At 35.8% G+C, this 17,640-nt stretch overlaps 1 protein-coding gene across 1 annotated transcript in view; it reads left to right on the forward strand.

The window, feature by feature from the left end:
• The window catches only part of LOC311069532 (CUB and sushi domain-containing protein 1), a 684,283-nt gene that overhangs the window by 297,910 nt on the left and 368,733 nt on the right, over positions 1-17,640 (forward strand). The window contains exon 3 of the mRNA XM_084092746.1: positions 7,891-8,003. Within this exon, the coding sequence (XP_083948872.1) occupies positions 7,891-8,003 (113 nt within the window). The remainder of the gene's footprint in view (positions 1-7,890; positions 8,004-17,640) is intronic.

Below are 17,640 nucleotides of genomic sequence, written 5' to 3' on the forward strand. Positions count from 1 at the left end.
ACTAAAAAAAAAAAAACTAAAATCAAATAAAAAAAATCAACAAGAAACCTCCCCATGTTGTTGTTACCTGTTGTTACCGACCCTGAAGACTATACCAGTGGGGGTTATAGTATACCCCTGGCAGGTACTACCAAGCCAGGCAGTTTTCAGGTTAGAGGCCAGTCTAAAAGCAGCATTGCCATCACCCATTGGCAGTAGGATGATTGGATGAAGATCGGGTCGATGTATTTGTCATACATATGAATGGTGTTTCTGCCTATATGCAAATTAGGACATATTCAATAAGTGTGCCACTCATGTGCATATTCAAATTCATTTCAAAAGAAACTTGTAATACAAAAAAAGTTACTTTTCATGTATACTTTTACTATGTAAAGTTTTATTGTGGTAGGAGTAAAGGAAAAAATTAAGCCTATTTGGGTGTATTTTGGGCATGTTCGATTAGTGTATAGCTCATTTGCATATTAAAATACATTTTCAAAGAAACTTGTAATACAAAAAAAAAAAAAAAAAAACTTTTCGTGGGTACTTTCATTGTGTAAAGTTTCATTTTGATAGGAGTAAAGGAAAAAATAGCCCCATTGGGGTGTATTGTTGCCTGGCCTTATTGGCACACATCTCGGATTGGTGAGAATTTAACATATTTCCTCAACTAGGATTTCTTAGGACTTAGTATGTTGTTCTGGACACCTCATAGAAATGATCTAAGCCGCAAAAAATTATTTTACAGTTAGTCTGTCGTAAAACGCTACTTTGCCTGGACTAAGTTTGCACAGTTCAAAGTCAATAGTTCAGAGTTTCTTAACACCACGCATTTCTGTGAAAGTGGCTTTGTTAGCCCGTCGTTAACACAATTTATGCTTCTGCAAGAAATGCATAGAATATATTTTGTGCAAAATAGGTGTAAATTCAGAATTGCCATTAAATAAGCAAGTATGTAATTTAAATAGTTTAGATAAAATTAGGCAAGTGGTAATTATCACAAATTGAGCATAATAACTGATTATACAAAATTTCAACGTCATCGAGCCACCTCTAAATAATGTTCAAATGAGCTCATATTTTGCCTGAATTATTTTTTCATGTATTGGAACAACTTGAGGGGGTCAGACAATTATAAATCAAAACTTGAAAAATAAGGGCCACCTTGGCTATTCTTTGATCCATTCGAATGGTAGTTTTCCTTTTCTTCCATGTCTTTCTGGTTTTGGTTGCCATTGTAATGCATTTGATATAATTTTAGCTGAGCAGCCTATCATTTTCTGCACTTCTTTATATGTTTTCCCTTCTCCAATCAACTTTTTAATCAAAGTACGCTGTTCTTCTAAACAATGTCTGGAACGGCCCATTTTTATGGGATCAATTTCCCGTCTAAAGTATTGCAGCCACGGATCAAAAAATAATAAGCGTGAATCAAAAATTTAAAAACACATGTAAAAATATATTGCACAAACTGAAAAAAAATAATGCAAAATGATCAGAATAGCAAACAACGTGGTCACGGATCAAAATATAATAAGCGTGAATCAAGAAATAACAAGCATGAATAAAAACTTTAAACGCATTAAAAGTTATTTTGCACAAAACTTCTTTCAAATCGGCAATTCTTTGATGAAACACTGTAGTTTACTGCTTGATAGTCTTTGTAAAGTTAAATTAAACTGTCGTCTTCCCCTGTATAAGTAAACATCAGTAGCCACGAGTCGCATTGGTGTGACGTCGACTCCCCTCTTCGACTGATTGGCTAGAGGAGGAGCTGTTAATCTAGAACTAGTGGACCAATGGTGACACTCAAGCTCGCCCTAATTTACATGAAACTGGAACTGTAACATTTGGGAAAGCAAGCGCAGAACATAGAAAGAAGAGCGAAGAGAAAAACAGCACAAGCGTACAAAAGAGTAAAATATGAGCAGAAAATGCAAGAGAGCACAAAGTACAGAGTAATAAAACCAAGGAAAACATACTTTTTAAGAAAGCATGACCATAAGTTTAAGTTTTGTGCAAAATAACTTTTAATGCGTTTAAAGTTTTTATTCATGCTTGTTATTTCTTGATTCACGCTTATTATATTTTGATCCGTGACCACGTTGTTTGCTATTCTGATCTTTTTTTTTTTTTTCAGTTTGTGCAATATATTTTTACATGTGTTTTTAAATTTTTGATTCACGCTTATTATTTTTTTGATCCGTGGCTGCAATACTTTAGGCGGGAAATTGATCCCATACATTTTACTCAGATTTTCAGAGTGAAATGCACTATAACCACCACATACAGTACAGTACTGCCTTTGTCCTTAAATAAGGGCCACTTGTTTGACACCAGTTTTTTCACAGAATGAATAACCTCACTAATTGAACTCCACACTGCGATTATTTTGAACTTCAATTAATGAAGTTCAGTTCAATTGACCTTTCAATTAATGATTCAATTACACAGAATCAGCAGCATGCATGTTATGACTGTTTTGGGTCTGTTGTTCTTCTATTACTCTACTATATCTACTAATACATTATTTACATACATATATATATATATATAAAATGGGTAAAAATACAAAAAAACCCATGTTTATTTACATTTTTAAAGGGGACCTGTCTCAAAACAAGCCGTTTGCCGATTGTAGCTTTTGTGACGTCACAAATAAGTAGGCTCCGCCCACCACTGCTGACAGACTCTGCCCTATTAGCATAGACCCCACCCTGATGAGCTGTACACAGCCCCGCCATGTTTATCTCCTCACCAGAGCATTTAACAGCAGCATTCAAGTAAGAAATGTATTCTTATTAAAGCTACTAAGTTATTCAGTCAAGAGTAGTGAGTGATTTTTCTGTTTTTCTTTTGTTGTTTGATTCATATTAACAGCATATAGCAATAGGTACTGTATATTACGCTGCTTTCACTTTAATACACAGATCTAATATACACATGCAATTTCTTTACTTGCTGTTTACGTTCACAGACATAACCGACTGTGTTAATGTGAACTTTGTGTTTTTTTGACAGTTTAAGCGCAGTAACGCATGAAAAACTTTTTTAGTTTAATAATCATGGGACACGCCGTCTGACATCAGCTTTCTGTGCACATGTTTTGGATGTGAGCGCTCAGAAGTTTAGACTGATATGGCTTTAAAACACATGCAGATAATAAACTTTCATGATGATGAAGAACTGCAATGTCACGTGAATGTGACCATGATAGAGATGATAATCAAAACCAAACAGATGTTTTGTTAGTTTTTGGCAGGCACAAGCCCTCTTCTGGAAAGCCCTCTTATTTGCATTTAAATATATGTGCACAAAAACAGCATGTTTTTCCTTCCACTCAACAATGGAAACTTCACAGACACATTCTGGGGACACCTGAGACTTATATTACATCTTGTAAAAAGGCGGCATAATAAGTCCCCTCTAAATTATTTGAAATCAAATAAATCCATGCCTGGAAAACTAGCCTTAATGTTCCAATTCAGAGTAATCAACATTTTCTATATTTGTATTTATTTTAATGACATAATGCACACCTTGTGTAATAATCTAAAATACTTGTTAAATACCAGTAATATATTTCATTATTTTATCTTCATTTACAAGTAAAAATATCCCAATTCCAGACTTGCTGAGCAATGGTGTAAACCTTCTCTTTGCGTCACCTTGTGGGGATTTCACGAACGAGTGTCATATGTGACTGGTTTGTATTTAACGCAGCGGCCTCGTGGCGGCGGTGGTTATAGGCTTTTTTGTTGACTACCTACTGTACCACCCATATACAAGAGATGGAATCTAGGGGCAGAAAGGAGTCCAGAGATATAAGACCAGAGTGAACAAGTCGGATATAGGGGAGAAGCAATTCACTAAGATAGCGAGGTACTAATCAAACTAATAATTTACATGTGTAGTAGCCCTGACAGAGAGCACCTTTGGGAACCAGCTAAGGAATTTTACCTGAACAGTGAAAAAAAAAATATATATATATATAAATGAGGAATTTGTCAACTTGCCAATATAAATAATTTCTGAGAGATTGGATAACTTGTAGAACCTCTTACTGCTCTTAACCTCTTACCTCATAGGCTGGAGACTCAGAACATGGAATTTTGTTGCTGTCTCTTCCAAAAGCACAAGTCTCCATTTGATGTTAACGTAACCTAATTTTTGTCTAGGAGAAACATTTGAGATGTTAAACAGATGTTGAGAGATGTTAAGATGTTCTTTCCTATGGGTATAACCTACATCTATCCCTCACAGCCTTGTTCCATATCCCTTACATGTCCTCATCTCATATATGCAAGTACCTGTCAATGTACTCACATTCGCAAAAAGTAACATTGTTGACAAGTTTGAGTGAGTAAGGGCAAAATGTACAAGATATTGTACTGCTGCAGGAAATGTTAGATGCCATGCACAATGTAACGAGTAATTGCTCATTACAAATGTATTGGAGTAAAGACTACATATACTTAATCAAAACTGTAGTCAAGTAGAGAGTAAAAGTTGCAAATATCTTTGATACCTACTCAGTAGCCTAAAATATACTTAAGTACAGAACTGATGTGGACAAATGAAAATTCCTCTCATTTTTGGTCCTGGTATTGGGGTCGTTTTCTTGCCTAGTTAGAGGTATCTGTCATGTGTCCTAGCATGGGACGGTTAATACCGGGGCTCCGATGTTTTCAAAGCACTATTGTGTCACACACTGTACCGATGCTTGTATCGAAATGGCAATACCACGTGATTAATGGCGTTTGAATCTTCGAACGTCATGCAGTATCGGAAGGTCCGGACTGTTTTTTTCTATTTTCTTTTTTTCTTTTTCTTTTCTTCAAGCATGTAATAATAATAAAATAAAATACAAAATCGGAAGGTCCAGACAATAAAAAACAAAACAAATTGGTGCTTCGTGGCCTCATCTAATGCATACAAAGGGAAATGATTATGGAGGAGGCATTATTTAAAAGTGCAACTGTGTAATTTTAAGCGGCATCTAGTGGTGAGGTTACAAATTGTAACCAACAGAAGTTACGGTGGCCGACAGGAAAATATGTCGTCGTCTGAGACAGCAGAGTAGCCAGTTAAGCAATAAAGTTTCTTTACAAAGATAAATTAAGAAATTAGGTTTACTTAATTATTCAGTAAAACAATATGTTATTGCAAATATTATTGTTACTTGTTCATCATTGTGTCAGTGTTTTATTTGCTGACTTTGGCTAGCTTCTTTGCACGAACAACAACAAAGTGACGAAACGCATTTGTGCGTTCAGGGCTCCTGTAGAAACATATCGGCACATTTCAATGTAAGGGGACGTGTAAGGGGTATGTAGATAGAAATGGCTCATTCTAAGGTAATAAAAACATAATAGTTCAATATGTAAGGTCTTTATACACCACTCAAAACATAGTTATGTATATGATACTGCATTTCTGTCAACAGATCCTACACAATGCACCTTTAAATGATTTAACACTACACTTCCCTATAACATAATTTATATTTTTTAAAACAGAACACCCAAAATATTTTTTTCAATTAGGCTACATTTACTATAATTATGATCACATACTTATATAATTTATACTATTAATCAATATGTGAATCCGTTGATCCGTTGATCAGGCTACACATGACACGAGTTGTGGTCTCATTGGCACAAATTAATTTAGATGAGATTAGATAGAACTGTATTGGTCCCACACTTGTATGTCACAGACTTCCGAAGTTTTGTTTGGTCACGTGCTTTTTTCTGCTCTGTGGTGATTTGTTAGATATGGTGGAGAAAAGATGTCACCAGATGTCACTAATACACATCGTGTTAAAACCTTCAAAAATGAACTGTTTTTCGGCACAATTTGATGAAAGCCTCAAATGCTTCAGAAAGCCTCGGTTTCCCATCACTACCTAGCAGCCTTATCTGTGTAACGTTTGCTGAGAGATGAGGCAGAGAGAGAATCCACTTGCACGCAATTTTAATAACAAAACTCCACATGAATAGACTGGAACATCTGACCCAAAACATTAACACAATCCACCACAAAACAACGACTAGCAAAGCACAAGAGAAACACAAGGGCTATATATACACAAGGTAACAAGGAAACGAGAAACACCTGGGGAGACTAATCAACATGAAAAACTACAATCATGGCACTAGGACAGGAACTACAACAAAAGCCCAGACAAGACATGGGGAAATATATGACAATCTGATGGCACTGAACGTGTGTTTGTGTTGCTCCCATTGGTGGATGAAGTACACAAATCAAGTACTTGAGTAAAAGTACAGATAACCTATTAAAATATTACTCCAGTAAAATATAAGTACTCTCAGCTTTACTTAAGTAAAAGTCCAAACGTACTTAATTTTAATGTACTAAGAGGAACACTATGCAAACATACTTGTTTATATCATTTGAAACTATAACAGGTTGAAGATGCATGGGCATTCATTTGCGTTATATTACTTAAAATTAAAAATACTCCACATTTAAACATTTCAATGGGCTTAAACAGCTTTTCCTTTTAGAGCAGCTTTAGTTCAAAAATAACTAGCAGTCATGACCTAAATATTTTATTTACAATAATACATACTAAAATTCATTAATAACTTATTTTTTGTGGAATCAGTTGCACGCACATTCAAGCACTGACAATATCCCTTTTATTGCCTCATTTTGACCAGATAATTCATTGAATCAGTAATTTGTTGACTTGTACACCTGCAATTGGATCAGTCCAATTCACAAATGAATCATTGAATCCAATTCAGCAGGTTCACTTGAAAGAATCAACTTGTTTACAAATCAGACATTACTCTCCAGACATCACTCAGGTAAAAATGCTATACCTGTTTGGTAAACTTTGGTTACTTCAGTTGTTTTAAAATTCAAATGTTTGTCATGAAATATAAATGAGACATTAGAAATGTTTTATGTACTTTTTAAGATCAAAAAGTAAAAGCAAAAACAACTCAAAAGCTCTCTGTGTACAGCAATAAAATTAGATGGATTGCAAATGGAGACTTTTGATGTCTTCTGAACTCCCCTAGAGTTTCTGATGATATCTTGAAATGTTTTTTTTTTTCTTCAGAATAGCCCATGATCATAAAGTTAGAATTTTCTATATGAACTCTTCTCTATGAACATTTCTCACTCAGTGCATCCAAAAGCATATTGTAGAGAAAATGTATTTACATTAAGTTATGCCTCCATTCTTACAGTACAGCACAACATGGACTTGTACGTCTTTTTTTTTTTTTTTTTTACAAGAAATCTGGTTATCTTAGATTAAACAACTGAGATCACCATCGTGTTTTATCAGCTTTGAGCAATAAAAATTTCCTGTGAGTTACAACTATCTTGATAATCACCTTTCTGTTCAACTACTAGGTGGAAAATGAGCTCTATTCTGGCTTTACATTGGTCTGAGATAACATGAATCATCTTTAAAGATTTCCATTAACTTCGGGTGAATTGTTAGGGTCATATAACCACTGCTCCTTAGTTGAGATCTCTGAGGAATGAGACCAGTTTATATATCTGGGCTTTCATCGAAGAACATGACTTTTCCTTCACTTGAGAGACACAGTGGCTGGTATTTGTTACAGAGGACCCCCATTTTATCTCCAGCTTGTTATAGTCATCTAAATCATTAGGGTGGTGTCAAAGGTAAGGCAGTACCATGGAGTCATAGGGCAGCTCTGTGTGATTGCTCCCCCTGAGAGCAACCGAGATGAGTCAGTCCTGCTCATTAAAAACATAACAAAGATATTTTGGAAAACTGCAGGAATGAATGACACAATGACCTGTTTCTTTTATGTGAAATATTATGTGTAGTGGGATCAAACTGGAATACTATACGGACGGACATTGACATTGCATTTATAATTTTAATTTCAGGTTGTCTGGCTTCATGTTGCCATCACCCATTGTGAGTTCAGGGTCGATTTTGGCACTCTGGTTTACTACGGATTTCGCAGTGAGTGCCCAAGGATTTAAAGCAATCTATGAAGGTAGGAAACATTGTTTTTTTACCATACAATCCTAAAATGATTCTTGTGTGTTAAACATGTAATTTTTTATTATTTTTTTTTTTTTTGCCCCAGGTGCATTTGCTTAGTTCTGGTCTAGCCATATGCATTTGTGCCAACAGGATGGCAAACAGACGTGCATAACCAGACTTTTGACTATCGGCATAAAAATCTGGTCCTTATAACAGCATATTCTGGACAAGAACCTCCCACTTAAATAAGAATAGACATTTTGACCATTATGTAAAGCAACCAAACACAGTTTTTTTTTTGTCTTTATGGGCCATTTAGGGGAGGGAATTATTTTGATATGTGACTAGCTGTACATAAAACACAGAAATATGTGTAAACCATAGAATTTCATAAAATGTCATTCATAACTCAGAAAACAAAGCAGAATGTGCATTCTGCTCATCGATATCCATTTGCTACAAAGTACGTAAAAAACAAACAAAAAAACAGCCAGAGTGATGCACACTGACTCCTACAACCTGCGTAAACCCAACCACTCCTATTGGAACAGAGCTATTTTCTGCCAGCTCTGTCTAGTTTTGTGTGCAATATGCATGAGGCGGTCATTGAACAGACTGGTCTGTGAGTGTGCCATCTGGGGCTGATTTTTTTTTTTTTTTTTTTGGCAGATTAGGTTGGATTGAAGTGTAGTGGTGCATTTAAACACTCTAAGGAGATGCTCTCTCTGGTTTAGTAAAATACTGTCTTTGTCCTGCAGTGTTTAATTTTGTTTGCTAGTCCTCTCTAGATTGATTGTAAGGCTCAGAGAAACTAGATTTGCACACCCTGCAAACTCATCAATGAGTGTTTGAGATTAGTTTAGGGATTAAAAGAGGCACCCCAGACTCAAGTTGATGTAATTTCATTTGTCTTTGAAACCTAGAGCCATTTGTTTAATTCTAACAGGAAATGGTAGTCTATCTATCTATCTATCTATCTATCTATCTATCTATCTATCTATCTATCTATCTATCTATCTATCTATCTATCTATCTATCTATCTATCTATCTATCTATCTATCTATCTATCTTCACTACCATTTCCTGTTCTGTATTCTGATCCAGAGCTTTCACCTCAACTTTACATGTTGGTGTTATACAGCATGTACAGCTGCAAAATGTGACTGCAGAAATAGAGTTTTAGTAAAATGAGCTTTATAAAAATGAAAGTTCTGTCCTCAGCTTTATATCTTTGTGTTGATCCAAACATTTATACTATTGTTGTAGGGTTTCATTTGGGAACATTCGAGACTGAGTAAACATTTTCCTAATGGATATGTACATGTTTTCCATTTGTAAAAAAAAGAAAAAAGAAAAAGGGTAAAAAATGTGTTGACAGTTTAATAAAAAGTTGGTGGTTGGTAACCAGTATCTATAGGTCGTCCATGCCAAATGAGTTCCTCAGCTTTACTCCAAAAGCACTGTATGTTCAAGGCAAATATACCTCTTTTTTTTTAATTTTTTTTTTTTATGAGCTTTAAATATCACTGCCAGCGTCACACTAGCTTCAGAGATTAATATTGTGTGAGCCGTTCGTAGGGCACAAGTCATAAACTTGCGACTTGTGAGACCCTATGGTTATGAATGATGCACAGTTAAGTCACTATTCTGATTGAACTATCTATAAGGAGATCTATTTTTATGCTTTATTTTTCTTTTAACCTCGTCTTGAGCATGAACTATGGCAGTCATCATTCACATCGTAATTGCCTGAAGTCTCTTTAGGTGATAACTACGAGCAGCTATGGAAGGCTGCACTAGCAACGTCTCACGCATTTACTTCCATCTATTTTTTGGTGTCAGCTCTATGCCTGAAACACGTCTAGTTTTTGACCATATGGTCGTCACTGAGATGCTGCTGTGGGATGCTGATGTGTTGACAATGTGTGCTTTGTACGTGCTGTGTGACAGAGATGTTTCTTCCTGTGTAAGGTATTTTTCTCAGCTCCACTCTTATGTCTCAGGAACTCTCGCCACAGCTCACATATGCACTACCCTGCTTTTTTTTTAATAGGTCCTACTGTTAACCCTACAAAGCTTACAGTATCATATTTGATACGCAAAAATCTAAGGCCTCTAAATGATCAACATGATCAAAATTTTACTATAGACTAGCCTATACTATAGAAACTATAGAAAAAACTATAGACAGTCTACTACATGCCTTTTAGGGCCCTATTGTTTCCGCAATGCGTAAAACGCAGACAGTTAACGCAGAATGTCGCAGACTTTGGTAAATGTGAATGACTAAATCAAAAGTAATGCTGTACACTTAATCAAATTTCAATATGGACCAGTGACTCTGAATATTAAAGCACAAAAGACTGCTATTTAAATATGAAGTCTGCTTGTTCTGTGTGTCTCTGTGCGAATAAATGGCACGGTTTGTTAAATGTACATATACTGAAAGTTTGAGTGATGCTCGTAGTGTTTTCTACAGCGGCCGAGAGAGCTCAACATGCTGCAACTGAAGAAAACACACAAATAGAAAAAAACACCAGCAAATTAAGAAATCTTCATCAGTTTGACAACACATGTGCTGCAAATAATCACAATGCAACCAAATACAGAAACGCGCTGAAAATAGCACAGACCACACTGCAAATGTTTCAAGAGGACCCCAGCAAGTGACGAACCTGGCTGGGATATGCTTATTGTTCAATGTCTACTCATCAGTGGTGTGGTAGATTACCTGAAAGCTGAGTTTGTTGCTTATTTTAACATTGTGATCATAAGTGTGTTGTGAGTATTTGCAGTTTCTGTATTTGGTTGCGTTGTGAGTATTTGCAGCACATGTGTTGTCAAACTGATGAAGATGTTTTCTTTATTTGCTGGCTTGTGTTTTCTTCAGTTGCAGTACGTTGAGCTCTCTCAGCCACCGTAGTTTTCAGCATCTACTGTTTTCAGCATCTCATTATATGAGGACACTCCACATGAACTTCATCTCCAGAGCTTCCATGTTTTAACTGTAACTACACCTCTGCTTTGCAGCACTTTGTTTGAATTGTTTATACATTGTTAATTTTCTGTGTAAAGCTTCAATGAACCGTTCAAACCATTTTCATTTTTCCAATTATTATTTTACCTGTCAGAATTTCCAGGATTAATGGAAGAAATGTGTTTGATGGTCCACATTACTTAGTTTACTGTTGCTTTTAATCTGTTGATCGCCATGTTGTATTTGAAATGTGTGTAAAATTAGGTCTATGATTTCTTTCCATTTCCTTGGTTTTATGTGTATTAGTTGAAGTTCAGTAAAGTCATCACCTTTTTATAATTTTCAGTTGGTGTGTGAACTTTCCCTGTAATGCATGTGGAATGCGCCTCTCACCCCATTACAGCCCAATCCATCAGGTTAATGGTATTTTGTATAGGTGGTTCCTCTGGTGGCCAAATGTGTATGGCTTAATCTAACTGAATAATGTTTTTTGAACTTTTTGTGGTTTTGTAGCCACTATGCCTGAAAATCCATCATAAACTTTGCTTCTGATGTCCAGTTTAAATTAGCATGGGAAAAGCTTGCTAAGGCAGCATACATACTTTATTGGGATTCATGACATATCAGTAGCAGTGAGTTGAGATGAGATGGGTCATAGTCACAATGCTTATGCTGCCAATATAAAAATAATTAACATTGTGAAGATTGCATTGTCATGCACTCTGCAACTTAATTACTTGTCAGAAGAATTATTAAAATTATTGCAGTTAATGAATCGATTGATTGAACATTGATCAATTTATCATATTGCTGGTACTGCTGTTTTTATACTTGGTCAATGTAAAGCTTTCAGTTTTGTGTGCATAGCTTCCCGGCTTGAATGAGATGCTAGATTTCACTCTTCTTTTATTCTAACATTCATTAATTATGATGAAAGGTAGGGGTTTCCGATATCACGATAATATATTACGAACGATTATGTCTCCACGATCTACCTTTGAAGAGAGATTATAGTATCGTGCTACAGTGCATTCTATCAGTTGCAGTTTTTGCTCCCACATCCAAACATACCATACAACCTGAGGTACTTTCACATCACATTTAGAAACGTAGCTGTAGGGAAACACACTAGTGACATTGCAGTTCTTCGCCATCACGAACGTTTATCATTTGAGTTTTAAAACCCCTATACGTGCATAGATCACCGACGGCCCCAGATTATTGTTGTTCTGCATTCACCTCACGTTAAAACATCACACTCTTACTTGATCTGGAATAACATTAGAAAGATTAAAGTCTCCAGCTTCAATATTTGACCACTGTTTATGATAAAACTGGCTTGCAGTGACATCAATTTCTGGTCAGTTTGTGTGTAAATTTAAGTTTTGAATCAACATTTTCCACTTCTGATGTCATTTCTAGCGAGAAATTACTACTGTAGTAATTAAATATTTGTTTAGCTCTATTTTGCTGTAGATCATTAAACTCTTACACTGCCTCAGAAGTCTGTCCAAAATTAATTTTGTGAGGTACCTTGGTGCGCAAACGCTGCCTACAGAGTCACTGCCAGTAAGGCAGCGAGGCATTAAAGGGGTGGTTCAGGATTTTCGACATCGGACCTCATTTTCAAGTGAGCCTGGTTGTTATTCATCAGTGGAGACAATTTTCAAAAAAATTAATCCAGTCCTTACTTTTGGATAGTTCGCCTATGCTAGGCTAGCGCGAGTCAACGGTGCACGTTAGCCTGCCATTAAAAACAGTTTTACCCACTCCACAGTACACCAAAAGCAAATAAATTATAACGGCAGACTATCGATGTAAATGTCTATTGAGAGAATAATGTTAGAAATCAAACTACCCTTTCATCACATTGCATTAGTTATAATGTGTTCCCTGTATTTATACGCAGTCTACAGTAGCGGCGGAGTTGTATTTGGTTACCTAGGAAACCGAGAGAGCCGGTCCACATAAAAAAAATCACGCAAGTGTATTTACCTGCCACGGTCACTCATCAAACAGTACTTTGATTTCTAACATTATTCTCAATAGACATTTACATCGATAGTCTGGCGTTATAATTTATTTGCTTCTGGTGTACTGTGGAGTGGGTAAAACTGTTTTTAATGGCAGGCTAACGTGCACCGTTGACTCGCGCTAGCCTAGCATAGGCGAACTATCCAAAAGTAAGGACTGGATTAATTTTTTTGAAAACTGTCTCCACTGATGAATAACAACCAGGCTCACTTGAAAATGAGGTCCGATGTCGAAAATCCTGAACCACCCCTTTAAGTCAGCTGCCTAAGTTTTCGGATGCAGCCATGATCTCAGCGCTCTCTCGTTCGGCTTACAGCTGTCAATCATCTTACGTGAGTCAACGTGATTATTATTATTATTATGATTAACATTATAATTAACATTATACATGCTAAGCAGGTGTAGCAATTAGCTGCATATAAAATGCTAAAATATAACATTTAAATCAACAACATTAAATTGTTCAATTGTTGTTGAAATTTAAATCAACAACATTATATGACTAAAATCCACATTAGATCACGATCGGAAGTTAATACAAACATTCAATGGTTGTCAGTCAGTTTTGAGTAAAAGGGTCATATTAATCTTTTAAATTGTGTCATGTAGCTTGATGCTAATTGTAGATCTAATGCACCTGTCGCACCAGGAGCCTTAATCAATTTTTTTTAAAGAATTAACATAAAGTCCCAAGAATATGCTTTTTTGTTGTTGTTTTCTTGAAAGACTTCAGATAATAGGTGGATTTATGTATAGTGGGATGAAAGTGGTGTAGATGGGCAAGCCATATAATGCCAGAATAAAGGCTATAATGGCTGAATCCAAACAAAAGAATAATGAAGATTAAGTCTCATTCATGGCAGAGGTGTGAAATGTTCATTGAGTGAGAAAAAAACATTAAATGAGAAGTTCTCCTCGTCAGACATTAGACAGTAGACTGCAAATGGGTGTTTAAAGGGCAAAAAAAATAATATATATTTTATTAGCATCAGCCTTCTCTAAAAAAAACTCATGGCATGATCTTAGAAAATATTATAAATTCATAATTTTAGAGATATCATTCTCATATTTGAAATGAAGCATGACCACACTTGTGGCTTCACTTTAGTTGTGGTTATAAATTGTTATACTGTACATCCACGTAATATGTTTATACATTTAAAAATTATATTCTTAATATTTGTATTTTTGTTTTTTATGTTTTAGCTTATATATCTCCATATTAATAACATTCGGAGTAATTCTGAGTCTTGAACTGTAAACTCTCAAGTGTTGGCTTTCTAAATATATGTTGGTAATATGTCTATTCAGAATGACTTATGAGCAGCAACCTTTTTATTTTTATAAATAAAAAAAACATATAAATGACATACCAAAAATAAAAAGGTTGCTGCTCATAAGTATCATAATGTATGTATAAACGTATATTATGATACGTGTAGCTATGTTAGATCTGTGCATTAGGACTTAAAGTGACAGCAGCCCAATAAACCTATTGCTGTTGGTTATTAATATTATTCAAACAGCAAAATACAAAGAAAAAATCATCACTCACTTCTTTTGACTGAATAACTCCAGTAGCTTTAAGAATCAGTGTATATTTAATTAATACAGTGAAGTCTATATAATGTTATATTTTTACATTTGTTTATTAAATTTCTTGAATGCTACTGTTACAGTAAATACACCTACTGTAGCTGAAAATATTAATGCACAGTTTATTTACATTTGTGTATTATATTGTATTTGGATCTGTTATTATTTTTTAAAAACAAACAAAATACTAATACAATTTGGTTGTGTCACCGTTTTTTTTAAAGTTGGAAAAAAATCCTGCATTCTGCATATTTACGTCAAATTGCTTCAACACATTCTCTTGACTCTACAGCAAGATAAACATATCTTAATAATAATAATAATAATGCATTTTATTTCTAACGCGCTTTTCTTAGACTCAAAGCGCTACAATAAACAAAGAGAATAACTACAATAAAATAGTCACATTCAGTTACAGTAAGCAGCTCGAAAAAGGTGTGTCTTTAAAGAATTCTTAAAACAGTCCAATGTTGGAGAGTCTCTAATTTCCGGTGGTAGGGCATTCCATAGACGTGGTGCTGAGACCAAGAATGCTCGACCACCCATAGACTTTAATTTATATCGAGGCTGCTGGAGGATGCTTAACCTGGAAGAGCACAGAGAGCGAGCTGGAGTATGAGCGGTGACTAAACTGCAGAGATAAGCAGGGGCCGTCCCATGAATAGCTTTATACGTTAAAATCAATGTTTTGAATTCGATACGTGCTTGTATCGGCAGCCAATGCAAATCAAAGAGTACCGGGGAAATATGTTGACGAGTAGTTGTATGTGTCAATAATCGGGCGGCTGAATTTTGAATACATTGTAATTTTTTTATGGATTTATTTGGGAGACCAGAATAGAGCGCATTGCAGTAATCGAGCCTTGACGTAATAAAGGCGTGAATAAGCCTTTCTGCATCTGGCAGCGATAGAGATGGTCGTAGTCTAGCGATATTTCTAAGATGAAAAAATGCAGTTTTTGATACCTTTTTAATATGTGCATCGAACATAAGTTCAGGGTCGAAAATAACGCCAAGATTGCACACTCGAAGGGACGGAGTAACAAAGTCATTGACAGTAATAAGCTCTGAAATGTTAAGTTTAAGTAAAGATGTTGGTGTACCGACGAAAAGAATATCTTCCGTTCAGCCCTTTCTGTTTGAACCAGAGTGTAACACAATTGAAGAGGATAACATAGAAGATAATACTCAAAATGTACATGAAAATGTAGAAATTCGAGAGGTAAGGAGGGGGCAAAATCGATTGTGTCTGTGCTGCAACTGCTCATCTATGCCAAACGAGAGGGAAAGTGTTTGTTGTAAAGAGCTCTACCTTCTGTCAGCAGCTGTTCAAGGTCATTTTTTATGGGTTCTACTAGAATACTGTACATTTACATAATTGAATGTAAAAAAACACTCATTATTTTTCTCATTTGCATTGTTGCAGCACCTGTTTTCACCCTCTGTGTTACAATTCTATTCTTTAGATCGCAACAAAATAAGGGAGACGCCACACAGAACCGCTGCATAAACATGAAATGTCAAGTAATCAGTGTAAATGTTAGTCAGCGTGTCAGCATGTGATTGTAAGTAGCAAGTACAAGTGACATCAGTCCTACAGAACATAAACACATAAACAACGAAAGTTCCAAATCAAAAACACCGTCATAGGGGAAGATGGATCAAACGATAACTCTGATGCAGCTGTGGTCTCCCGTAAACCCCACATCCCGTAAGTTATGTGGTCGCCTCATGATCAAACACCAGCAGCAAGCAACTCTCCCCTCCATATCTGTTTGACGTTTGACCCAGTCACTTTTAAAGCTCCATGGTTTAATTCAGGTGTAGAGCCACGTCCTTTCACCAAATCAGCTGTAACTCAGGGACAAACACATGTGCTGCAACCCAATTCACCTACTTTTACTACCTCCCTAAAAGTAGGCCTATGCACTCTTTTTGTGAAGAAAAAGTGCATACTTTTGAGTGTGTAGCAGAAGAGTAGGCAAGCTTTGGGACACACTATTTCGTCATAACTGCGTCTTTAGTCAGTTACGTGTCATAAATCATCTTGTTACAGTTCTCTACAGAATCTTCCACATTCAATTTAATTTCCTACCATTTCTGAGAGAAATGTAGTAGCACGTTGAACTGTCACTCGTGGTTCTTTAATGCAGAGAACTCATTTGCACAATTATGCATTTAAAAGTTAATGACCAAAACGTATCTTTACAAAAGTTCACAATGTTGTTGCAGATTACACATAGTGTGGATTACATTGAATAAATATCTTTTCATCAGGTAAGATACTGATAATTAATCACTCAGACCCCTTTATCTAAACCTTTCTACTTAACTTTTCCGCCATGTTTGTAGTTTTTTTTAACACTTTTTATTTGTGTCTGTAGTTCGAGTGTGCACAGATCTGCAGATCTGGATTCTAACCGGAAAAGTAGACCATCCGGGTATCTTTGAAATACTCATTTCAGCATACTATGATTTGGGACACACTTCTTCTAATTTCAAATTCTATTTAGGACGGATGGCATGCGAATTGGGACACAGCGACAGCTACTCACTGAGACGTCACACTCTGTCTGAATGCTCTGTTTTAGTGTCGATTTCTTTAAAACCCACCTCTGCCTCGCACACATACACTTTGACAGATTCCTTTCTTTTCCTGTCTTGTTCCGTAGAGCACTGCGATTGGTCAAGAAATAGGTTTAAAGGGGTGGTATAATTCTCTTTTCACAAGATGTAAAATAAATCTCTGATGTTCCCAGAGTGTGTATGTGAAGTTTTTGTGTCTGTCCCTTTAAATGCAAATGAGCTGCTGCTTCAACAGTTTGTGTCCTTGTACCTCACACAGACATGCACTGAAAATTTAAATGTTTATGTTCAAACCAGAGTCAGACAATAATGGAGAGACTCAAGAAGAAGTGATAACATGTAGAAGCAACAGGACATTTCTGAATGGTTAGTTGATGAATTTATGTAGTTTATGTGTAGTATCTTCTAGTCATTGATTAGCATATTCTGTCTTGATAATCTACAAATTGCGTT

Source organism: Abramis brama (assembly GCF_963993115.1).
Source record: "Abramis brama genome assembly, chromosome: 19".
NCBI classification, from domain to species: Eukaryota; Metazoa; Chordata; class Actinopteri; order Cypriniformes; family Leuciscidae; genus Abramis; species Abramis brama.